Raw genomic sequence first — 26,426 nt, 5'->3', positions numbered from 1 at the left:
CACACCCCATCACTTCTCCCAACACCAGAAGGATGCTCATTCTGAGTACACCACAACTAAAGAACCAGACAAATACTTACTGCTCTCAAAAAGATTGTATTTTTCACATCCGGGTGCTAGTTTTTCTGTTTGTCTGCAACACTGGTAACTTCCGTCTGCCCAAAATTTAGGATGATATTTAATCATAATATTGTTGTTGTTCTTTATTTCTGTAATGCACAGACACATGAACGGTTAGTGAAGTAACAAACTAAAGGCCTCTGAGTAACTAACTGTCCGTCTTACTTCTTCCTTGACCAACACGTATGTTATGAGAATGCCATTGTGATCTTACATATTCAGCATTCAGAAAAGCGAGGTGGCTTTCTCTCTCTGTCCCTTTTTACTGGTGAAACACTCATGTGAGGAGAAGTCAATCACTACTACTCCACGGTGGACCAAAGCTACTACCACTGTGTCCCATCAAAGAAAAGGGCATTGGGCGGAACAAACCGTCCATTTAAGTCTTCACCATGAAACCTCAATTATTATAAAAGCCCATGCTCTATCACCTTCAACCACACTGTGTGACAAATGGAAGTATGCTTTTACTAGAGAAAAAGCATTCAACTAGAAGGAAATATGATCTTAAAAAGGGAAACTGTCTTCAATGTGTTACCACTTAGCATGCCTGACTGTCCTTGGAGAGACACTCATTATCATTAATTACAATACAAGAGCTAGATTAACAATATGTCTGATTTTTGTAATTTCCTCAAATTATATAGAATGCATGGGTTTTTACCTTCTTTTAACTTCTTCACCCATCGGTCCCTGCTTTGTGGACTAGGTGCAAAAATATAAAGTGTGTTAGCATCATGAACAACCTGGAATAAAAGAAAAATATAAAGTGTGTTAGCATCATGAACAACCTAGAATAAAAGAAAAATATAAAGTGTGTTAGCATCATGAACAACCTGGAATAAAAGAAAAATATAAAGTGTGTTAGCATCATGAACAACCTAGAATAAAAGAAAAATATAAAGTGTGTTAGCATCATGAACAACCTAGAATAAAAGAAAAATATAAAGTGTGTTAGCATCATGAACAACCTGGAATAAAAGAGAAGATGAGACCAGTGACAATACTTAGACACAGCACTGTTGCAGTTTCTTCTGAGTTCTGCATCCAGAACAGCTTTAAGGCTGCTGGCTGAGATGATCCGGCCTCACAGAACACTCCAGTCAGGACTTGACCATAATCCTAAATTTCACTCCCAATCAGCAGAAAGTAGCCTAGAAAACTACACCCACATTCCCAAAAAAATGGGTTATGGATGTTTGTCTTCAGTGTGTTGGTTACAGGTTGTTATGGATAATGGTCAGGAAAAAAGCTAAACAAAGGAGATTAGATTCAGGGTCTTGTTTTGAAAAGAAAAAAGGGAAATGCTGTAGGATAATGAACACTGTAAAGATTTGTTATTCGTATTGGTTTAATAAAATGCTGATTGGCCAGTAGCCAGGCAGGAAGTATAGAAAGGGCAACCAGACTAGGAGAATTCTGGGAAAAGGAAAGGTGGAGACACAGTCACCAGGCGGAAACAGAGGAAGCAAGATAAGAATGCCTTACTAAGAAAAGGTACCAAAAGCCACATGGCTAAACACATTTAAGGATTATGGGTTGATTTAACTTATAAAAGCTAGTTAATAACAAGCCTGAACTAACAGGCCAAATAGTTTATAATTAATATAAGCCTCTGTGTGTTTCCTTGGGACTGAACGGCTGCGAGCCCAGGCGGGACAGAAACTTCCATCTACACAGCACTTCCGTCTAGCAGAGCCTTGATACTGTAGGCATCAATACATAACTCCTGAATGGCTGAAAACAAACCCATTCCTTCAGAAATCTAGTTTCCTTACTTACAAAAGCATGTATAATTCTTAATTTCAACATCAAGTGGGGTGTGTGTTTTACAAAGGATTGTGGGATTTGTGTGTGTGTGTGTGTGTGTGTGTTTTATGTCTAAAAGCCACTTATGAGTGAATACATATTAAATTTGTCTTTCTGGGTCTGGGTTACCTTATTCAATTTGTTTTTTTTTCTAGATCAATCCATTTGCCTGCAAATTTCCAGATGTCCTTATTTTGTATTTTTATATTAATAATGAGCCTTGGAAATTAACCTAGGACTCCTGCCACTGCTCTCAGACATTATCCTTAACGGTCAGTCACAAGGCAGAAGCACCCTGACTAAAACATAATGTCTCCTATCGTAAACCTCCCTTTACCAGGCTAGTACCCATTGGGCTGAAAAAGTAAACCTCTACCTTATTGGTCACAGCTGTCCCTGGCCAAGTTTAATAGGTAAACCCTTCCCAATTCATTTCAACACCTACATTTTGGTGCAACTATCCAGGACACAAAATGCATTAAACATGAGCCTACTTCGAAGATGCAGGTAGAGATGTATTATAAGACAGGACGTGAGAGGCCGTACCAAAGATACGTGCTAACAGAGACGTGAAGAGATGTTTTCTCATTCGCTCCATGGTTTTCACACCTCCACCAGCTGTGTCTGCTTCCCGCTCTGAACTAAATAATGAATTTTAGCACACCAGGAAAGTTATCCTGAATTAGCAGACATATCTGCAAAGAAAAGCTTCGGCCTGACCACCTCAAAATCTACACTGTTGTTATAATAATAATTTGTTTAATGTATTAATTTATTGACTCCCTAATTTGCTTTAAACACTTTACAGATGCCTTCTGGCTTAATATGTATTGTACAGATTAACTTTATTTTGTATTTGTACAAAGAATTCTAAACATACTGCCCTTAATCTGAATAATAAACATCTAATTTTGACATGTCAGGCAGTTTGGGTGTCTGGGGGAGATTCTAGGGTACCAGTCTCCTTCCGCCTATAAACCACAATTCACACCATGCCTGCCCCATGAAAACCTTTAAGAGTCAGATATCCACTTTGTTATGTAGAACTGCAAAGTCTCTCTTTCTCTCTCCCTTCAGGGCACCATCACCAAGGCCTACAGCGCCCATCCTCGCTCTCCCATCAAGCCCCAACCATGTTCTCCTGTTTTTCCACATAAGAGCTGTAGCCTGTACCTCTCCTAGTTTATCTGAGACTCATTTCCTGTCCACTTCTTTCCACGAACTCCTTTTTTTTCTTCCTAAAAAGCACACATCCTTGGATGTTTTCTCACTTACAAATGTGGTCCTGAAGGAGCCACTGATGATCAGTGGGCGCCACTTTCCTTGGTCATAAGTGAGCAGAGTAGTACACGGGATTGCCGTGTAGTTTTAGTAACATACACTGCTGCTACTACCTTTTTCCTCAAAAGAAGCCCTTTCGTCGCTTTTCTGTTTGAAAGTAAATCGTTCTTGCTACCTTCCAACTGCTCAAGTTCACAGGACTTTGTTGAGCTGCAGAGTTCACTCCTCGATGCTCTGCAGTTCAAATGACCCACAGGAAAGAGCTGGGGTTTGGTGACTCAGGACGGATGACAGCCAGCAGCAGCCAAAACAAAAACAAAGACTCAAGCGGTTAACGAAGAGAGGCAACGACTACGAAGATGACAAAGGAGACCAAAAATCAGCCGCCAAACCCAGGACAGGAACCTGTAGTGTCAAATGGGAACAGGACAGAGGCGGACACCAAGCGGCTATAAGAATTCCAACTCACCTGGAATGGGTATTTATTTGGACAAGGAATGACACCATCGTCGTTCTTCACTATTTCCACACACTTGATTTTTGAAACATCAACGGATCCCTTCCTGTATTTTTTCTGTGAAAAGAGAAAAAGAGATGTGTCACAACCACAGGACATAAGAGAGCTATTTAATAATTCTATCTGATGATGAGATTACTGATTCAGAAGACTTACAGCTTCAGAGCAGGCATGATTACACAAAGACAGCCCGGCTGGTAAAGTGCTTGCCTTACAAGCACAAGGACTTGAGCTCGATGCCCCAGAAACTATGTGGAAATAGCCAGCCACAGGCAGATGCTGGTAGACCCAACACTAAGGAGGCAGATCCCCGAGGTGCAGGGGGCAGACAGCCTACCCTGACTGCCAATGGGAAGAAAAAAAAAAGGTGGACAGTTACTGAGAAACGAGGCTATCGTCAGACCCCCCCCACACACACACGCACACACACCCCTGCACGCAACACAATTCCCTTAACAATTATATAAATCACATTTTCCTTACCTGTTAAAAATTATTCAAAATATTAACACTGTGACAGCCATAATAAACACCATTAGAGCCTTTCATTTCTAATGATGAACTTGTTCTGTCCTTGCTTAAAAAAAAATCGAAACCAAAAACCTCTGAGGCAGAGACCTAGACTCCCTTTCATTGCTGCCTTCCCCACTAGATATAGCTTTTGTTCATCCTCTTGACGATAGTGCTCATTTAAAAAAAAAAAAAAAAAAAAAAAAGAACAGGCAAAATTAACAGCCAAACCATAGAACTCCGTTTACTGAGTCACTAACACACATTCTAACCAACTGCACTTCCTCCTGTGTTCATCCTGGATGGAGCCCGCCCCCCTCCTTGGGAGCAGCACAGAGTTCAGGCTCATCGATGGGAAGTGAACTACCACACACACATAAAAACTCAGCCTAGACCCTAGTGTGGGAAGCTGGGCTTCCTTATCAACTTCCCAGTCTCCCTGCTCACGGCAGGCCGGCCAGTAGTCTGTCAGGACCCACCCACTCCCTGGAGCACATTAACCTCATCCCTGGAAATTCATTCCAGGGAAGAATTTTAAAAAAAAATGTGTCAAGATCCAGGAATGTGGTGCATGAAAAACTAACAATAAACACAGTATCCAGATAAAAAACATCTCCCAAACATACAACTGAAGCACAGTACACAAGAAGTCTTCTGAAGACTAAGGTTACTTTTTCTGGATAAAGAGAAAGAAAGAACACAACTGGATACCCCTGGATTCAGCCACTGAAAATTATTTTCTTTAATATGGACATAATGGCGCAGGCCTGTATTCTAGCTACTCAGATCGCTGAGGCAGGAGGATCAAAAGTTCAAGGACCTGCTGGGGCTATACAGAAAGTTAATGGCTAGTCCGAGCAACTAAGAGTAACCTATCTTCAAAAACGCGAAAGGAAAAGGCAGGGAGAGGGCCAGGGTAGCCCAGCAGAGCCCTTGCCCGGCCTGTGCTAGGCCCGAGGTTCAATCCACAGTACATAAGTGAAAACTAAAAAGTCAGAGAGAAAAATATTTCATCCGACACTCTGCAGTCTCTCCTCTGGCCACAGCTGTGTTCTGTCCTCTCTACACTGTGCCCAAGAACCTACACAACATACTCAATGATAAGACTTCACAATCCGGACACAGTGGCCCTGGCCTTTAATCCCAGCACTTGGGAAGTTCAAGGCCAGCCTGGTCTACAGGGTGAGTTCCAGGACAGCTAGGGCTACATAGTGTGTGTGGGGGGGAGAGGGTCCACAGCTGCCTAACCCTTTTTTTAAAAAATATTTTTTATGGTTTATTTAATTTTATTTTATGTGCATTGGTGTGAAGGTGTCAGATCCCCTGCAACTGGATCTTCAGACAGTTGTGAGCTGCCATGTGGGTACTGGGAATTGAACCCAGGTCCCCTGGAAGAGCAGTCAGTACTCTTAACCACTGAGCCATCTCTCCAGCCCCCTGCTTAGCCCTTTTATTATTCATAATTCTGAACTGGTGTGGAACTATTTTGTGACTTCCGTCGTCACACTAGAACATATTTTCTGTCAGTGGTTCACTATTTACCCCAACTTCCCTTCTTAGCTCTTTTTTCCTCTCTCTCCCTCCCCCATCCTTCCCTCTCTCCCTCACCTCCAGACACTCTAACCAGTCTTCGGTTCGATCCCTGTTTCCTTGAAATTGGGCTGCAGCTCGCCTGCCCTCTCCACACCTAGCTGGGCCCTCAGTGCCGCTCTCGGGTCCTGTGCATCTATTCCAGAGGCCACCAGCCCTACCAGGAGGGCCTTCCCCCTGCCTTGCCTTTCCCTGTGGGGACAAGCTTTCATGAGAGGTGCACAGCCACTCAGGGCAGGCCCTCAGCCCCTCCGTCCTGCATCTCAGTGCCCACTATCTCTCCTAACCCTGTTTCACGGCTGCCGAAAGACTGAAGCTGGCATTTCACAGATGCACTTCAGCCCTGTCTCATGGCATCCCATGGGGTAGGTAGGTCTAGTCTCCTCACCCGACGGGTGATGGGGCCATAGCTCACTCAAGCTGAACACAGTCCCTTTGGACCTCTACAGCTGCCAAAGCCCTCTGGCCCCAGGATGCCCCAGCTGCAAGGGGTGGAAGGTTCGTGGAGTCAAGTCCCAGAGTGGACAGTGGGGATGTTGAGCAGGGAGTTCCCTAAGGGTTCAAGTTCAAAGTCAGCCTACTCTACACAGCTAGTTTCAGGACAGCCAGGGCTACCCGGAGAACAAGCTGCCGGGCTGTTCTCCTCCAGGCACTTGCTTCTGCCTCTGGACAGCTAAAACAGCACCTGCCTTGGCCAGCCTATCACTTCATTCTTCCCCTTCCTTCTTGCAGAACTACTGAATGCTCAACCTACGCTTCCTTCCCACCCACTCCCCTGACCACTTGCAACCTGCAACCCCTACAGTTGCCTAGGGGCAACCACAAGAAATGTCAGTGATGACCAAAGCTTAGCGGACTTGCTAGTCTTCCTCTATTCTCTGACCATGGGAGCGTCAACATTCTCTTCTTCTTTGGTTGGCTCTGTCTTTGGGCCATCCTGGTTTTCCTTCCCTCTTTTCCCCTTGGTTTCTCAATCCACATCTGCCCTGTGTCAATAATGGTGTCAAGAACAACGACAAACCAACAAACAAAAATCACAAACTAAGAAAGGCTCGCCAGGAGTCTTCAAGCCTCACAGTTGCCCTGCATGGTAAGACCCATTTTACAGATAACAAAACTAAGTAGCACACTCCAGCTTCCCTGTGGGAGAGACTGGCACACAAGTCACCGTACAATGCACTAAGGGCTACATATAAAAAAAGATGCTTAAAGGCCAGGTAAGGTGGCTCATGTCTTTAATCCCAGCACTTGGGAAACAGAGGCAGGCGGATCTCCATGAGTTCAAGGCCAGCTGGTCTGTAGAGTGAGTTTTGAGACAGCCAGGGCTACACAGATTAACCCTGTCTCAGAACAATAGAAAGATGCTCTTTTAAAACACTGTGACACCTAGGTCAGACATGGGATAGCAGGAAGAGAAAGCAGAATGAACAAGTAATGCAAAGAAGATCACATCCTGCATGGCGCTCCCATCTGTAAAAAGGGAATAACAGCAGTGCTGATTCCCATAGGCTCGGTGTGAGAGTTCAATGAGCTAATGTTGCAGATGTACTTAAGAGAATATCTGGCTCAAAGCAACATACTCAGGATTATTTGCTAAATAAAAAAGCAAAAGCAAACCAGAGTGACTGAGGACAGCATAAGGCAGGACGGAAAGGTGACTAGGGACCTTGTAAATAATCTGCTACACGTTGTCTTGTCAGGCAGGGTTACCCATCCTGCTCCTAGGTACTCTATTCACTAACAGGTAGAAGTTGCAAGAGCATCATCCTGCTAACTTAGAAATATCAGAAAGTTCCATGATCCCTCATCCCTAACCCCTGGAGGCAACACCACTGTCCTCGGGAGACCGGGAGACTGAGACCATTCAGCCAGCTCACAAGCCTTGCAGGAGGGTGTGTTCTGCCTCCAAAATGCCTATCTCCAACCACATCATCAACCTTGGGCTACTGCCAGCCAGTGTCAGAGGTAGGTCACTATCAACAGAAAACTGGGGATGACTTTGATAGTGAACTAATTTTTACACACATGGTCTATGAAGATCTCCTAACATGCTAATTAATATTTGGGCTTTTGGATCTAAAGATCTTCCAGTAACTGTCTGGTAGTGGAGAGACACCGATCAACACAGACACTGGGAGCCCGAGGACCTGTATTCAGGTAAAATCAGCTCTCTGATTCCATCTCAGAAAAGAATTTTAGATGAGCAAGGATGAATCAAAGGTAACAAGTTCAAAAAGCGGAAATAAATGGTACCCCAACTTTAAGAGATGATATGCGTGTATGCTTTAACCATGAAGAGTCAGGGAGGAAGAGGAGGGAGAACACGAAAGCATGTGTCTGCTTAGGAAGGTTCCACTCTGGTTTCTAGCAGGGATACAGACTCTTCCATAGCCTTGCCGAAGAATTGCTCTCTTCTGATCTGTCCCTTCCCCATGGCATGCAGCTACTGAGGAGCTGGAGGCAAACGAAGGGTCGGGGAGGCAGGAGACAGCCAGATACGGCTGGCAAGAAGAACAGCCTCACATCAGGCTTTGTGGCTCACTCACACTGCTCAAAGGAGATGACTTACAGGGTTCAAAGACAAAATGAAGTTAAAAGCCAGGCAGTGGTGGCACAGGCCTTTGATCCCAGCACTCCTGAGGCAGATGCAGGTTGAGTTTGAGGCCAGCCTGGTCTACAGAGTGAGTTCCAGGACAGCCAGGGTTATACAGAGAAATCCTGTCTTGAAAAAAGTTTTAAATTAAAAGGTTTTTTTTTTCCTTTAAAAAGCAAAAGTCATATGAGCTCATGATCTGCTCTATTCAGTCCTCCTAATGAGTTTCCTTTTATCAATGAAGCGGTTTTATGGGAAATGCACTACTTATATCTTAGGGATGAGAGAGGAGTGCTAATGAGGTCAGCTCAAGGTCAAAGACATTCTCACCCTAAGTGAATGAAGTTCATCCTTGTTTTGAACATCCCTGCACGAATGGCCGTTAGGAGGACATTATCTTGGCAGACAATCTTGACCTTACCCCCTTGTGCTGAAATTTCTTGAACTCTCAGTTAGCAGGAAATTATCATAAAATAAGGGGCTTAATTCTCTTTTCAGGACCCCCATTTCCCCCATTTTTCTATTCTGTCTCCCCACTGGAAGTCTGAGGGGCTGTAGCAATGGCTCAAGAAGGCATTGTTCTAGAAGGGGGCAGTGCTCTGCTTCAGAGCATCCCAGCCTAGGAGTCATTAAAGCCTTCTAATGAAGATCAGAAAATAGGTATAGAAATTATTAAAAGAACACTCAAAATTCCCACGATGACTATTGCTAAGAATGCAGGTGTTGAGGGTCTTTGATAGAAAATTCTGTAGAGTTTCTCAGAAGTTGGTTATGATGCTATGCTCGGAGAATTTCTGAACATGGTGGAAAACGGAATCATTGATACAGCAAAGGTCGAAAGAACTGCTTTACTGGATACTGCTGGGGTGGCCTCCTTGCTAACAACAGCAGAAGCTGTAGTGACTGAAATTCCTAAAGAAGAGAAGGACCCTGGAATGGGCATGATGGGGGGAATGGGAGGCAGAATGGGAGTGGCACGTTCTAATTCCTAGAATAGCGCTTTTCCCTTGTCAATGAACTGTGACAGGAAGCTCAAAGCAGGCTCCTCACAGGGAACTTCAGAGAAGTCCCCTGAAGAGAATGAAGAGAAGGCTGGCTGGTCACTATAACCTTGAGTTACTGGTTTCCACTGACAATATATAATGGTTTACTCTCGTCATTGTCCATGCCTACAGATAATTTATTCTGTATTTTTGAATAAAGACATTTGCACATTCCTGATACTGGGTGCAAGAGCCATGTATACCAGTGTCCTGCTTTCAGCTTGAGTGACCGAGGGCAGTCCTGTTCTGTCACAGTCAGGACTGTGGCCCTCGTGCCACCAGACGAGAGGTCAGAGGCAGCCTTTCCGTGGAGCGAGAGTAACTGTACAAAGGAAAGAAGTATCCAACTATGTGACAACCTTTGTGTAATAAAATTTTGTTTAAAGTTAAAAAAAAAAAAAAAAAAGACTGCTTGCTGATCTTCCAGAGTATCCAAGTGTGGTTCCCAGCACCTTCAGTGGGCAGCTCCCAACAGTCTGTCACTCCAGCTTCAGGAGGACGTGGTGTTCTCTTCTGGCCTCTAGGGAAAACTGCACTCACATGGACATACTTTAGAGTTGTTCCTTCATTGCCTCATTCTGCCAGCTCCGGGGCTGTGTGCTGAAGTCTCAGAGGTAGGGTAGAGAGCAGAGGGTTTCTACAAGACTTCACCGAACACCATTGGTGAAAGAGGGGATGATTCCTAATCTGAGAATGAGAAAGCCTGGAGGTGGGTGGGGGTGAGGCTAGAGAAGTTGGGGTTTTTAAGGAAGTGGCATTCAGACCTGGTTTTCAAAGGATAAAGAGCAGCTTCTCGGCAGAGAAAACAAAGAAGGTTTCAGGTTGCAAAAAAAAAAAAAACACAAAAGAACTCTGAGTGTCTGGGGAACTGAAAGATATGCACAATGGCTGAATCAGAAGTGTAGGAAATGACCCAAAAAAAGGCTATTTGAGACCAAATTAGGCAATGCTCACATACAAGGCTGAGGATTTGGGGTCTATCCTGCTTGAGTCTCAACTGGTAACAAGGAGTGCTAGATAACCAGGCATATTCTCAAAAAAGTAATTATTGTTGGGGACATACCATACTCAAAGCCATTGACCACTCGCTCACCATATTCTCAGTGCTCACAAGCTCGGAGGACTCTTGCTCCGAAGCTCTCTCGGGCTAATAATTAGCTGTTCTTGCCACACTGGGGATTCAATACAGAATTCAACAGTGCATGAACAGTGGGAAGCACAGCTTGGAATTTGAGTTGATACAATGAGCCATGACAGAGAAAAGCAAAGGACAATCAGGTTGGAGAGTGGAACACTGGGAAGGACTTGAGTAACTATTAAATAAGCTGCTGCAGATGTTTGGAAGCAGCTGGAAATGCTTATGGCCACCCTCAGTGTAGATAAATGTTTCCGCTCTTCACAGCACTTCTGCGGTAGGCACAGCAGGGTCTGGTGTCGCCACATCTCAAGGTACTCCTGGCAGGTCAGGCAGCTCAGAGGGTAAGAAGGCCTGCCATGCTAAGCTACTCACAGGGCACCCAGAGTTACCATCAAGAGTCATGTGTTCGTTGTACGTCTGGTTCCATGTAACTCTTGGAACTCTTGTCCCCCCTTGTAACTCTTGGTGTGTCAGCTTTTCAAAACCACCCAGGAACCTTGGAGAAGCCAGGGGCCTTGGAAAAGTACTATCAGAAACAAGAAGGGTTTTCTCTCTGTGTAGATAGACAGATAGATCGATGATAGACAGATAGATGATAGATAGATAGATAGATAGATAGATAGATAGATAGATGATAGATAGATGATGATAGATGATAGATAGATGATAGACAGACAGACAGACAGATAGATAGATAGCTCTTTAACATTTCTTCCAGTAAGACAATTAATTCATTATTGCTATACTCTACTCCATGTTTTTGTGAACACTGGGGCCTGGGGAGACATAACCAACATCACTACCTTTTTTCATGTAAATTTTACTTATGCAGCCTTTTTTTTACCCCTGCCCACAAAACTTAAAATGAAGGGGAAGTGAGACTGCCTCACACTCATTTTAGAATATGCCAAGCTAAAAAGGCTGCCTCAGACTTAGATGTTGACTCAACAGCTAATACACAAAGAACCGTGGCAGTAATGTTTTCCTACGCTGGGGCATAGTGTTCTCTCATGCACAGCCTCTGAGCTTTTCAAAGCTTTAAGTCCCCTGTACACCATCCCAAAGCACTGCCAGCTTCAGCGAGGAAGGTAGATGCCGAGATAAAACAGACCTTGCCTAAAGCCACACGTTACTGAGTGGCAGAAGGAGCTGGAAGCAGGGCGCTGTATCTGAGATAGGCTCACTGGCTGTTATGGTTTGAAAGGTCAAGGTGACAGCACTCCAGGGAAAATATGGAACCTTTGGGAGGTGGAGTCCAATGAGAAGAAGCGGAGGGGCAGAACTTGGGTAGCCTGGCTCCTCTTTCTGTCGCATTAGTTTGGGAAGAGTCGAGAAAGTAGACTCACGTTCTTGCTCCCACAGACCCGAGCCCTTCTAGCTGTCGGGACTTCCCCGTGATAGACTATATCCTTAACACATGAGCCACGAAACATCTTCCCTTCTTTAGGTCACTTCCTGCCCAGTGTTTGGTCAAAACCTACGAGCATATCTGTGAAGGGTTATCTGGATTAGCTAACTGAAGCACAAAGACACTGCCTAAATGTAGGAGACACCATTCTATGGGCTCGGATCCCAGACCGAATGAAAAAAGCAAAGGGGGCTAAGTACTGGATTCCATCACTTTCTGCAATGTGACCAGCTGCCTCAACCTCCTGACACCATGATGGATGCATGCGAGCTATAAGCCAAATAAGCCTTTGCTTCCTTCAGTTGCTTTTGTTAGGTATTTTCATAAGAAAGAGAAAAGTAACCAGCCAGTGTACTCTGCTCTTAAGTGGGAAACCCATCTGTTGTAACCCCAAACATCAGTTGGCTAATGGCTAATGTCACACCCTCCTCCCCATCTTTAGGTCTCAATCTTCTGGCTACGGATTGAAAAGTTCCACCACTGGTTCTTATGAGTCTCAAACTTTGTGATTTGTCCCAAACTATCACTGGCTTTGGAATCTCTAGACTGCACATGGCAGACTGTGGCACTTCTCAATTCCATGGTCACAGAAGCTTGTTTTTATAATCAATCTTATATATAAGCTGTCAGCAGCTTCTTTGGCATTGTCTGAGATATATATATATATATATATATATATATATATATATATATATCTTAACAAATTCCCTACCTATATGTGCATATACACATATGCATAACACACACACACACACACACACACACACACACACACTTTACCTTACTGGTTCTGTTGCTCTGGAGAGCCCTCACTAACATAAATTATAGTTTACAAATACTCTGGGAAGCCGCCAGGAAACAATGTCTGAGGGGTTATGAGGCTGACTGAATATCACAAGACGCTGAGCAAAACCATTTTTACCTAAAACACTTGTTAAAGAAGCCACCGGGTCTCTCGAGCTTGAGCACTTACGGACTCTTACGGAAGAGTAATCACAGTGCGCTCATCACTCACGTTCAGTCGCTGTGGGCCAGCTACCACGTCAGCCCTGCACACAGAGGACTTCAGGAAGTCCTCACATTTTACAGACAGAGAAACCAAGCCATGGAGAATGCAATTCATTAACCCAAAGTCACAATCTTCCCTGAATCCGAGCTCAGTCCTAAATTCTTCAGTGCTATATGAATTTAATTCATTTGCTATCACTTGGTTATGTGTGGACAGAGCACAGAATAGAAGTGTCTTGTGCTTATATCACTGTGCAGTTATGAGGCCAAAACAAGTTAACAAGCTAAATATGAACAAAAGGTGAACAAAGGGGGCGGGGAAAAGCTGACTATGTATTTGGGTGTGATAAAAATGGTGCTTGTTGGAGCCGAATCCCTCTCTGTAAGAATTCTCCGGGTGTGCACACGCTCGCTTGACTCTGCGCCGTGTACGCTCTCCCACCCTTTCTCCCAGCTCCAGCTGTGAGGAACCTGTCGGTACACTCACCACTGTCCTACCAGGGGGTCCCTCAGTGCCACCGCACAATTTCAGATCCCGTCAGCCTCGTTCCTAGTCAGTGTGCTAAAACAGACAATGCCAAAGAAGCTGCTGACACAGCAGGTCCACGACAGACGCATCCAGAGAATGCCGACCAAAGAAACTAAAAACATATAATAATGTATGTGAAATATAATCACAAAAGAGTAAGATATGGATCGCCAACAAAAAAGACGAAATTTACAACTCCTAGAACCTGCGGTCCTCAACCCGCATAAAGCCCCAAAGCTTGTGCTGGCATCCACTGCGCTTCATCTGTGTCTACTTCAATCCGCAAGCTTGCCTTGATCCCGCCTTCACTTAGTCGCGTTCAGACTACTGACTTCTGCAAAATCACGGACACAAAGTATCGCGACAGAGGTCAAAGCAGAGACGATTCATTGACCTTGGAAATCTTACAAGCACATGCTTGCTCAGGTTAAGAAGAAAAGTGTTTGTTATGAAAGTTCAAGTTCAATACGGGAAGGGATACAGAGGTCCCACCTGCTTGTTCACAGAAAAGGGGGCACATCCTACTGAAAGTCTCAAATAAGCCCCAAAGGCCTATCTATTCAGAAGATAACTCTTTCCTCTTCCACTGGGTGCAGAATTCAAAGAACAAGTCCCAAGCAGGTGCCATTAATCAGGGAGAGTCAGGGAAGTGCGGGGGGGGGGGGGGGGGGGGGGGGGCAATGGCAGTTTCTTGTGTCCAGTGAAAATAAGTTGAGACAGACCCTTCCAGGATCAGAAAAAGCAGAAGAAATAAAACCTAAAGGCTTTTCTAATTTCGTGGTTGATTAATTGTCTTCTTTTAATAAGGATGAGATCTAGTGGAGAGCAAAAACACCACAACCTACCATAGAAGCGGGGGGGGGGGGAAGGTTTTACATTAACAAGCTAGTGGTTACACAGAAGAGAGGCTTAATTGTGAAGATTAAGCCTTTAAAAGTAATATTCCTATTGCTGTCCAGGCTCTTGCCTAAAACCAAGGACTATAAGTAATATACAGAATAAAAACAGGACGTGAAAAACTCAAGGCAAAACTTTCATTTCCATTCCTTAAATCGAGAATAATATTCAAATATTCATGTAAGACTGTACCAATGCAGGCAATAACAATTCCTAGGGACACATTTCGCTGTACCTACCTGCTGTGGAACAATCCTTTTCTACACTACGAACATGTATTACTCTCATTGGCTAATAAAAGCTGACAGGCAGGTAGCTACTAACACTCTCAAAACCACAGGAGGCCTAGCAAGTGTGAAAGCATAAGACACGAGACTTTAAGGAAAGTCTCTTATACCTACCTTCAGGACCCCAATAAGGCACATGGGAGGACTGGTGCCAAAGCTTGGCAAATAAAATACCAAATAAAATGGGATGAGAACCTGGTTTGGGATGTGATGAAGTAGGAAGATCGCTAAGGTTTTAAGAGAACAACAGAAATGACCACTGCCCGCCACATTTATTCTTTTCTTTTCTTTTCTGACACAGGATCTTGCTCTGAAGTCCTGACTGCCCCGTTAATATGCAGAGGGACTGGACTTGAACTTGCGGCCATCCTCCTACATTCGCTTCCCAAGTTCTGGGATGACAGGCTCAGGCCACCATGGCTGGCTTTAACATCTGTTGCTCTCTGTAAAGCAGCTTACCTTGACTTCCTCAGGTTTTGCAAATCTTGTCAAAAAGGATGACTGGCGCCTCATGTGACTGGGCTATTTTTACCCTTCGAGGCTATTTCAGCTCTGTCACACTGACAGCACGGAACCAAAACCAGGACTGATTCATCCAGTGAAGTGAGCACTTCCCGGCCTTTAGTGCACAAGAGCTGGGGACACGTTGGCCAAATGCTTCTCTTCCTTAAGTTAAGCAGTTCAAAGGCAAGTGGATACCAGTCAGGCAAGCGTTAGCGACGGTCTCAGATGCTGGCAAATAGCAACATTAATCCATGTTGGACTCCTATGTAAATACATAGTTTGGCCAGTCAAAAGCGATCAGAGACTTATATAGGGGTGGCATGGTGTCGTGGCTCTGAGTTTTGGGATCACCCTGCCTGTGCTCGGTTCTTGACTCTGCAACACATTCTGGGACTCTGGGCAGGTTCTTTGACTTCTCTGTTCCTCAGTTTCCTCTTCTGTTAAAGGAATGAGTGTACTTGCCTCACAGTCATGAGAATAAAGTCAGTACTGACTTACAGAGCACATTGCCACGGTGAGCACTTCGGAAAGGAGGCACTACCCCCAGTAGACGACCAAGGGATGTGACTATTTTCCATTAAAAGTACCGTGAAAATAGTGGGTACAGGGAAAGTGCACCAGCCAGCCTTCTTCCTGAAGTCCCCTGGTGGGGAGGGAGCAGGGCTCTCCACAGCTTGGACAAGGAGCTGACAGAGATCCATGCGTGTGGTTTGAGTGGGAAATGTCCTCTAAGGTGTATGTTTAGATATTGGGCTGGGCTGTGTTGAAAGGCTGTAGAGCACTGGTTCTCCACCTTCTTAACGCTACAACCCTTTAATACAGATCCTCAGGTTGTGGTGACTCCCAGCCATACCATTATTTTCATATGAAGTACTGTTATGAATCATAATATAAACATCCAAAATGCGACCCCTACCCCTCTTCATGGGGCTCACGACCCACAAGTTGAGAACACTACTGCAGATAAACAGTCGGGTCCTGTTGGTGATGGGAGGTCACAGGAGCCAGGTCTTGGGTCACAGCCTGGCCCTGCTTCAGGTACTGCTCTGTTTCCAGGTCTGTCTCCCACACACTCCCACTGCCACGATGGACTGAAACTATGGGCCAAAGCAAATCCTTCCTCTCGTCAGCTTCTGTGTCGGGAATTCTGCACAACACAAAAACAGTTGCCACACTGTCTGAGCCCTGTGCAGGCCACCTGTGCCTTCTTTGATTTTTGTGCTAGCCGAGGCTGTCAGCCAGGAACACGAGTTTTCAGCTCTGCGCCATCTCTTTGCATCTTCCTTCTCCACGTGAAGGTGCCCACGCACTTGGAAGAAGTACTGGATTTCTCCTGTTTATCTTCTGATAGTCTAATTTTTAGGGCCTCTGCCAGAAAAACTAAAATCAGCAGAGAAGAAGAGGGGTTTCCCCCTCCTCTCCATGCTGTATAAGTATTTGTTTAAAAAAAAAAAAACTAAAAAAAGGCTTCAAAGCCCTTCTGTTCCTAAGCCAGGAGCCAATCTTGCTTTTCCACTGTGCAAAGTATCTATCATCGAGGAAGTGATGAGGGAATTGTACTCCATCTCTGCTCCTGCCATCTCCCTGTCTTCTAAGCCACATTGACAGAGAAGTCTGGAATATTCCGCCAGGCGAGGACGTACATACAGTCTTGTGGAGAGGGTGTTTGCTCCGCTGACATGTGAGGGAACCGAGACTCTGAGTTTGCTCCAATGTCCACTGTCACAGCTGGAGAGTGAGAGCAGCTGCTGGCTCCAAAGCCCACAGAGTGTGCACCTGGGAAGCCAGCTCCCTTTAGGATGAGCAGCATCGTGTGAGCTTGGTGGGATGGCTCCAGACGCCACTCCGAGCCCTGCTCTGTACTCTGGCTGCCTGGCAAGACAGCTCTCTCCCGTTCTCCTTTCCTGAGATGGAACACAAAAGCAGTCTGCCACAGGCCCCCTCAGTCCTGGATCCTACATTCACCAGAGAAAGAGGGTAATACAATTTTGCTGATAATAAACTAAAATCAACTCACGTTAAAGCAGAGACAAATAATTAAAAAGTAAATGTGGAAAATGCCATTGCATAGAGAAGTACATAGATTGGGTGTTGAGTTGCTATCTGGGGTGGTGCCTAAGGATTGACCCTAGGGGCCACAGCATGCTGGGCACTTCCACTGCACTGAGCAGTGTCCCGTGTCCACACGGGGAAATCTATCCTAATCAGGAACAGTGCAGTGGAACTAGGGGAAGATGTGATTACTGAGCTGGGGCTGAAAAGGACAGGACTGAGTCAGTCAATGGAGGGAGACGTGCTATAGAAAGAGAACACAGCCAATGCTTAGAGTCCATGTCGGGATGTCTTCAAGGACCAGAACTCAGGAGAGCAGAGGGAAGTGAAGAGGAGAAGGGATGCAGATACTTGAGAGCCGGCAGGCAGTGGCTACCCATCTGGGGTGTGTGGAGGGATAATGTGACATTCCTAACAAGTCGCAGGGAAGCACATGGTTATGTTTGTCTCGTTATCACTGTGTACAGCAGACTGGAGGAGAAGGGAAACAGGAGTCCTTCTGTCTATCTGTTGCTTTTATTAGTTAATGAATAAAGAACTGCTTTGAGCCTATGGCAGGGAAGAACAAAACTAGGCAGAGAAAGCTAGGCTGTATGCTGGGAGAAAGAAGGGGAGAGTCAGAGAGAAGCCATGGAGCTGCTGCCAGAGTCAGACATGGTGAAACTTTGCCGGTAAGCCACTGCCACATGGCGATACACAGATTAATAGAAATGGGTTAGATTAATGTCTAAGAGTTAGCCAATAAGAAGCTAGAGCCAAGCAGTGATTTAATTAATACAGTTTCTGTGTAATTATTTTGGGTCTGAGCAGCCGGAAATGAACAAGGGGCCTCCTCTAACAATGCACAGGGATTGCTAGCTGTCTACCACAATACCCATTCTCTATTAATGACACCTACTCTGAGGTTGGTATGCTGTTGTCCAGAACAAAGGAGTCTGTACCTAGATCTGACCATGTGGCTAAGTTCTGACCAGTAAGAATGATGGAAAGTCTTTGTGAGAAGCACAAGGGAAGATTGCTAAAGGCGGTTCTGGTGGGAGAGGTACCCTCCTGCCTCTGCGTCTCTTGCCTCTTTCAGCTTCCATTCAGATAAGATGGCATAGAGTGTCAGTGGCCATCATGGGCCACAGTAAAAGACCTAAGCTAGGCAAGAAAGGCAAGAATCAAGATTTCTAGTTTGTATCCAGCCCTATGAGTTCTGAACAGTTGCCTCCAGGCTTTACTTCCAACATCCACATTGAGAGAGGAAAAACAGTTTCTACATTTGAAGCCAGTATGGCACCAGGTAACTGAGCTCTCATACAGACTGGTGTTACTATATTCACCTAAGAAGCAGCGCTGGCTTGGATTAAGGTGGTGGTGGAAATAAAGGGAAAATGGCAGGGTTGAGCTATATATAGGTAGAATTATAGAACCAAGTGAGTCCAGATTTCAGTATACATGTGGTTGAAGAACAGGGAAAATTGTCAAGAAAAGACACTAACAGAAGCCATGGAAAGACAGTGTCTCCTAAGGCAAATGCCAACTGGGAAGAAACAGTGAGTAATGACCACATCTGGGAAGCCGGCCAGGAAAGGACAGCCTTTGAGGGGTACAAGAAGCCACCAGAACAAGAGCCATGGAACTGACATAGGCAGACACTGCCAATCACTCACTGAACAAAGAGCCAGGACCATCGAGAAGGCCCAGGAATATTTCTTCCAATTGTGCTCAAAGTGGCAGAGGTAACAGGACCCAACAGAGCCTCGCAGCAGCTGAAAAAGGTGAATGAAGGGATGGCGGTCGTGCGTGGTGACACGTGGCTTTAATAGCAGCACTTGGGAAGCAGCAGCAGGTAGAGTCTGAGGTAAGCCTGGCCTACATACAGGGTTCCAGGCCAGCCAGGGATACACAGTAAGACCCTGTCCACCCACTGTCCCCCAAAAGGGGATGAGGGGAGTAGGAAGTTCAATTCTCTGATTCGAGGGACGGTTTTGGGGGTGTTGTGTATATGTTTTCTATGGGTTTGAGAGTTATTAAGTAAAGAATTAGCAGACAATATGCAAAGATACAGTTCTTAGGAGCAAAGGTTTTGAGTCAGGCATGGTGACACACACTTACATTCCTAGCCCTCTGAAGGCTGAGGCAAGAGAATCACAGGTTTGAGGCCAGCCTAGGCACAAACAAGAGTGAAAATTTGACTCAAACAACAACAACAACAAAAATTAAGGCTTTTGTATACCACATGACAGGAAGACCTACTACATTTTTCTAAGTATCAAGAAGGTAACAGAATTGAAGCCTGTGGCTAAAATTTCCATTTCTACAACATAAACTCGAGCTGAGTAAGTATAAATAAGAAGCAGGCCCACAGTGATGACACAGAAATCTTTTTAGAGGACCCAGGAATGCATCTGATATAGGTGAGCCTTCTGTCTATGTGTTATTTTCATTGGTTAATAAAGAGACTGCCTTGGCCTTTTAATAGGGCAGAAAATTAGGTGGGTGGAGTAGACAGAACAGAATGCTGGGAAGAAGGGAAGTGAGTCAGTCGCCATGAAGCTCCATTCCAAGATGGACGTAGGTTAGAATCTTCCCGGTAAGCCTCGTGGTGCTATACACATTAATAGAAACCAAGATGTGAGAATTAGCCAGTAAGAGGCTAGAGCTAATGGGCCAAGCAGTGTTTAAATGAATACAATTTGTGTGTTATTTTGGCTGTAAAGCTAACCATGCGGGAGTCAGGTGGGATGAAAAGCAGGCCTGCTCGCCTCTTCACTACGTGCATCCACATTCAGGTTCATAATTACGGCTCTACCTGCAGAGACAAGCTGGGGGCAGACTGTGGATGGTCCCCCTTCCCCCCAACAGGAGAAGCAGGGAAGTTATTCATGTGTATCTGACCCCTGGAGCCAAGCCAGCAGGAACTATGAACAGAGCCCCAGAACACACTAGCTCACTGAAGGTAGACAAACTGCCCCTCCCCACCCCCCACAACACACACCCTGGAAGTTCCCTCAAATGATAATCTTAAAATGTCCATTACTGGTTAAAAGAGCTACACAATGGCTGGGCGGCAGTGGCTCACGCCTTTAATCCCAGCACTGGGGAGGCAGAGACAGCAGATCTTTGTGAGTTCAAGGCCAGCCTGGTCTACAGAGCAAGCTCCAGGACAAGCCCCAAAACTACAAAGAAACCCTGTCTCGAAACCAATTTCAGTTAGGCATCCTTTAAGTTTTAAAGAAATGTAAGGTAGAGGGCAAGGCATTTTGTCCTCTCAAATCTAAACAAGTGCTCAAAACTAGAATAGGTCCAGGTACCCTGAGCGTTCACAACAGCAACATCACTGACTTCCCTCCGAGGCTCACTCGAGCCAGGCTTTGCTCCAAACTTATTTAGTGTCCCTTTGAGAGGCATTGCTTACCTGAGGGCATGCTACCCCTATAAGGCTGTAATTGTCATCATCTCTGTTTCACAGCTGAGGACACTGATGCTCGGTGTCACGGGAACTAGTGAGTGGGAGGGAGGACCACAGGATGTCAAGACCAGGGCTTTGTAAGTCAGTCAAAAACCCTGTTCTGGCTGGAGAGATGGCTCAGCGGTTAAGAGCACTGGCTGCTCTTCCAAAGGTCCGGAGTTCAATTCCCAGCAATCATATGGTGGCTCACAACCATCTGTAACAAGATCTGGCGCCCTCTTCTGGCTTGCGGGCATACATGGAGGCAGAATGTTGTATACATAATAAATAAATCTTAAAAAAAAAAAAAAAAAAAAAAAACCCTGTTCTGACCAACTCTCCCAGCCTTCTCGTCTTCACACCAGAGGAGCGGAAACAATAAAAGACAGCAGGAGAAGAAGTCTTCCCTGGACCTGAGAGCTGAGAGGCAAGTGAGCTGCCCATACCTCCTTACTCTGTGCTGGAAACTCAGAAGTGGGAGGGGCCTCTCAGGACAATGGCTGGCTCCTCCCCAGAACAGCTCCCCCCACAGAAGAGTCCCAGGAATGTGCCCAGACAACTGGACACCCACAATGAACTCGGTCACCTCCACATGTGACCCAGACACAAAGGAAGCCAGGCGGAGGAAAAGACTTCACCAGTGTAGAAAGTAAATCCGAGGAGAAAGCGTGTCTGGGGTTCTGGAACACAAACTGCAGAGCTCAGCTGTTCTGGAGAAAGCCTTGCATGGGGAAAAAGTCACCAAGAATTCAGTCAGGCTTGGGAAGTCACTCAGGGACATCTGCTTAGGCAGTCGGAATTCATCCCCCTTGGGAGGAACACCACAGAAACTTCCAAGCCCTGGGGGGGGGGGGGGGGGGGGCAGTCACATACAAGACAAAGGCGCTAAACATGTGTGCACATCTGTTCAACTAGGCAGGCAAGCTTAGGAAGCCATGCTCCATCCAGTTCCCTACAGATCATAACAGACAGGCTGGCTCCCTCCTCCTGCCACTTCTCCCCTTCTGCCTCTGGTCCCTGCGCAGAAAACAGCACACCGAGGTGGACAACTAGTCTTCGGAAGGCTTGGGGACGCTGTCACTGTTCCCAGCTCTGAGTGACTCACTGGCCTGAAACAGTTTATAAAAACAAACAGTTTCTCTGAGCGAGTGCTTTCACTCTGGAAGTCTGGAGTCAGGGGCACACAAGAAAGAAGGCATTGAGTGAGTTTCAGTCCCTGCTGGGTTTAATTGAGCATGTCTGAGGTCACTGCCCGGAAGTGGACTTTTGGAAGCTCACACCAGGGTCCCTTGCAGACTTTACTAATTGAGCCTTCCCCACTTCTTCATCTGGCTCTGCATAGTCTCACCTAACAAATGACAGACCTGAACACAGCAATGTACTAAATCTTGAATCTGCAAAGCACCAAGCCTGGGGTAGGTTAGGGAAACTCTAACCCATAATACTTAATGAGCAGAAGAGCGCTCTGCTATAACGAAGACCCAGGCTACATCAATCCTCACTTTGACTCTAATTAGCTGGGAGCCAGCAGCTGATTATTTAAGTCTCCTCAGCTTAGGATTTCTTTAAGACAGTACAGCCTGCCTCAAAGACAGTGTTTAAAGAGCCAGGGGTGGATAATAATTACTCAATCCTTTTCTCCCCAGACTAACACGTGAATGGCACAGTGGCTTTGCAGGGCCCTGCATGCAGTGTCAGGCAGCCTCAATGGAGCTCCCTTCACGCTCTCCTCCCCTCTGTTGTGCTGGAGCCACTGAGAGCATCCTTACCTAGTTCTGTCCTCAACATCATGCTGGACATCAGATGGCAGACACAGTGGAAATATACCACAGAACTTGACAAAGCTAAAAACCAGGTCCCCGGGGTACTAGACATTGATTAGTGCATCCGTGGGGGCTGGAAGTGTCATTCCTGCCAGATGAGCTATAGCCTATAGCCATTTTTTTCTAATTAAGGTACGTGAAGACACTCAACAGTGTCTGTCTAAGGCAAAACAACAGCGAGGCACCGCTTCACGGAAGGACGCGAGTACACAGGAGAAACAAGAGCGGTGGACGATTTGCTGAACACAGGCGTGATGGATGTCACATACCTGTAAGGCACACTCTCAAGATGCAGAGAGAGGAGGACCACAAGTTCAAAGCCAGCCTAACACCAATAAACAAAATAAAAAAAAATCAAGAGAAAACATAGTTTCTCAAAGGCGGAGCAATTCAACTTCTATAGAGAAGAGAAATGAAAGCCTAGGTCTACACAGAAATATGAATATTCACAGCAGCTGTTTACAACAGCCAAAATATAACAGTAATCGAAATAGTTATTTATACAAATCAACAGAATACGGCACACCAATACAACAGAGTATTATGTAGCCAGAAAAAGGGATGACATAAAAAGACATATTACAGCATGAATGATGCTAGACACCATCAAGCTTAGTGAAAGCGGTCATGAACAAGAGAATACTTATCATGTAATCCTATCTCTGTAACAATCCAGTCCAGAGACAGAAGGCAAGCTGATGGTTGGTAGGAGCTGAAAGGAGTGGGGAATTGAGGCTTTTGAGTTTTCTTTTTTTTTAATGGAGATAATTTCTACTTGGATTGATGGAACTGAATTTTTGTGGCTTTTATACAACAGTAAGGTCATTGACTTGTTCCTTTAAATGGTTACAATAGTAAATTTAGGTTATGCCTATTTTATCACAATAAGAGGAAATATATACGTGAACACATACACACACAAAAGTAACTGGACAAGGGATTGGTTAGATGTCTGAACCCAAGAGGACACTGCCTCCAAGCCAGATGACCTGAGTTCAATCCCCAGAACCCATTGTAGAGGGAAAACCAACTCCTGAAAGTTATTCTCTGACCTCCACACAGGCGACACGGCGCATGTGTACACACATACACCAATAAATTCAAAATTGTAATTTAATTTTAGAACAAGAGAGCTAGACAAGCCACAAACCACAAACACAAGTATAAAGCACATACAGACAATGGCTTGACTTAGAATATATATTCTATATCTTGTAAAAAGTAAATGAAAGCAGACAGCCTAAGAGAAAAAGGCCCAAGTGGACACTTCAATTGCGAGTAAATGCAAATGGACCTTGGACTCTAATTGTCTTAAATCATAAGGTACCCACCACTTTCCACAGTGAAGTCTCCCTTAACAAACATAGCGCGTGGTCTTTCTTAAGGAAGAAGCAGGGGTAAGTGGACTGGCAAAGGGTGCCCTTTTCAAGGCCTAATACAGAGAGCCAGAGGAAGGGAAAAGGAAGGAAGTACACACACCAAGGTGGCCAGAGAAGATGTCTAAGGAAGTCCCCCTGGGTGGAAAGTAGCACCGTGTGGTTTAACAGTCACTGTGCTAGCCAGAGAGATAAGACAGCTTGAGGCACCTTGCCAAATGGGAGTGCACCTGACTTGGCTGTCCCTGGGGTCTTCACTTGTGAGTCAGTGTGATGAAGCTGTGGATAACTTACAGGCTTCATTTATGGGAAGGCTGCGCAGATAGAGCCGCATGGGTATGTATGCAGAGCCTCTATGCCTCCAAGGATCTCTGTATCAAGTTTTTGCATAGAAAGGATCCTGGAACCCCTCCATAGGCACAATGGCACCATCGCACATCTGGAAAGCCGAGAGTCCAGGGTAATCAGAAAGCCACAGCGTCCGCAAACAACCCTGCCCATGAAGATGAGGAACAAGAAGTACAGGTGGGGAAGCCAGGCTGATTTCCCCGCAGAGCCCAGGCAGTATGAGAAACTCGCAAGACCCCACAGAGGTAAAACTGGGGTCCCATCAGACTGAGCTGAACTGGCCCCAGGATCATTCTCTCCATTATCCCTGCTTCTCCCATTCTGTCACAACTAACTGGTCCCCCACCACGCCCAGGCAGATGAGCTGAACCCCATATTACAAAGGAAAGCACATGACTCCAGTAGGTTACACCCCAACCCTCCAGGAGGATCAAAACATGCGTGCTGCAGTCTCATCAGGAAGGAATGGGGCCCGTTCATGTGCCTTCCTCAATACCATAGAATAATAACGGGAAAGGCCTTCCTCACAACAGACTATGGAGCACTAGCAGTTTGTTAAGCTTCTTACTTACATTTTTACTGAATAAACAGCTATATTGTCACATTTTGAACAATTTTTCTTTTGGGAAATTTACCAATGCATTTGCTAATCTTAGAGACTGTTTTCTAAAATGAGAAAAAAGAAAGTTAAGCCACGAACAGCATTTTGTGCCTATAATCCAGTCTTGGGGGGTGGGCAGTTCAAGGCCAGTCTAGGCTCCGTAGTGAGTCTAAGACATCCCTGGACTATATAAGAAGAAAAAAAATTAAAAATTAAAAACAAAAAAAGACAAACATAAAGTTGGGTTAAGAAATAGCTAACAGTCTCACTGGTAATCATTAAACCTCAACAGGTATCTTGGAGGTCCAGCCTGTTCACAGAGTCCTAAGCTAACAGTGTCAGGATACAAAACTATTCATTCCATTGTGTTCACTGGTGAGTGGCGCATGCGCCTATAAGTCCCCTTCTGCCTGTGCTTTGCTACCTTTTCGAAACAACTCAAAATGTAATTTCACTTTTTCAAATCGTCTTGCGACGTCTTCCGGTGGCTGTTCATATACGGTAATGTCTGCTTTTCACTCTGGGAGAGACTAACATCAGTAAATACTTTAAAACACACACACACAACAGCCTGCTTCTAAATTTACATGATGGATGTCCTCTAAACAACAAAAAGATACTGGGCAAGAGTGGCAGCCACCGTGGCAGCGTCTAAAGCTGTTTCTGCCTTCCCTGCACGCTTTCTGCTCACAGCACAGGCTCACCAGAAGCAGAAACTCGCTGGGGTTAGCAGGTGTGAAGCACAGGCTCCCCAACAGCAGAAGCTCACTGGGGTTAGCAGGTGTGAAGCACAGGCTCCCCAACAGCAGAAGCTCGCTGGGGTTAACAGGTGTGAAGCACAGGCTCCCCAACAGCAGAAGCTCGCTGGGGTTAACAGGTGTGAAGCACAGGCTCCCCAACAGCAGAAGCTCGCTGGGGTTAACAGGTGTGAAGCACAAGCTCCCCAACAGCAGAAGCTCGCTGGGGTTAACAGGTGTGAAGCACAGGCTCCCCAACAGCAGAAGCTCACTGGGGTTAGCAGGTGTGAAGCACAGGCTCCCCAAGAGCAGAAGCTCGCTGGGGTTAGCAGGTGTGAAGCACAGGCTCCCCAACAGCAGAAACTCGCTGGAGTTAACAGGTGTGAAGTACTGGCACGCTTAAATTATTAAACAATTTGGGGTCTCGGGGAAATTATTAGGTGTTGATATTGGTCAGGGAAAACGGGAGCACAGATATCACAGGAATGAATGTGCAGACATTCAGAAAGAGTGAGGTGTTTACCCAGGGAATGTCCAAAAGATGAGAGAGAAGGGGCTATGGTGCTTACTTCACAGGGACGAGGTTCTTAAGCTAAAGTCTCTGGGCAATTATCAATCAGACTATCCCCTGTTCATGCCCTCTTCCCTTGGAACTGGTATTGAACCCAGGGCCTCAGGAGTCACTGGCTCTCCCACAGGGCTCCATGCTCATCCTGCTGGGATCTGCTACAACTTCACGCCACCGCGTTATCTGATAAGGCAGAGTGCCCTAACTTGTTTGCACAACTTACTTCAGTTTCCAGAACTCAAGTGGTGTAA

General features: G+C 45.5%; 1 protein-coding gene across 3 annotated transcripts in view; it reads right to left on the bottom strand.

Moving 5' to 3' along the window:
* Tec (tec protein tyrosine kinase) overlaps positions 1-26,426 on the bottom strand; it is a 106,041-nt gene that overhangs the window by 29,354 nt on the left and 50,261 nt on the right. For all 3 annotated transcript variants that reach the window (XM_041671293.1, XM_041671292.1, XM_041671291.1), the window contains exons 4-6: positions 3,680-3,784; positions 785-866; positions 81-209 (exon numbers count right to left, since the gene is read on the bottom strand). In XM_041671293.1, coding sequence (XP_041527227.1) covers positions 81-209; positions 785-866; positions 3,680-3,784 — 316 coding nt within the window. The remainder of the gene's footprint in view (positions 1-80; positions 210-784; positions 867-3,679; positions 3,785-26,426) is intronic.

Source organism: Microtus oregoni, unplaced genomic scaffold (assembly GCF_018167655.1).
Source record: "Microtus oregoni isolate MIOR12 unplaced genomic scaffold, Mior012 000021F_ref0000039, whole genome shotgun sequence".
Lineage (NCBI taxonomy): Eukaryota > Metazoa > Chordata > Mammalia > Rodentia > Cricetidae > Microtus > Microtus oregoni.
This window is presented reverse-complemented; position numbering and strand designations above follow the sequence as displayed.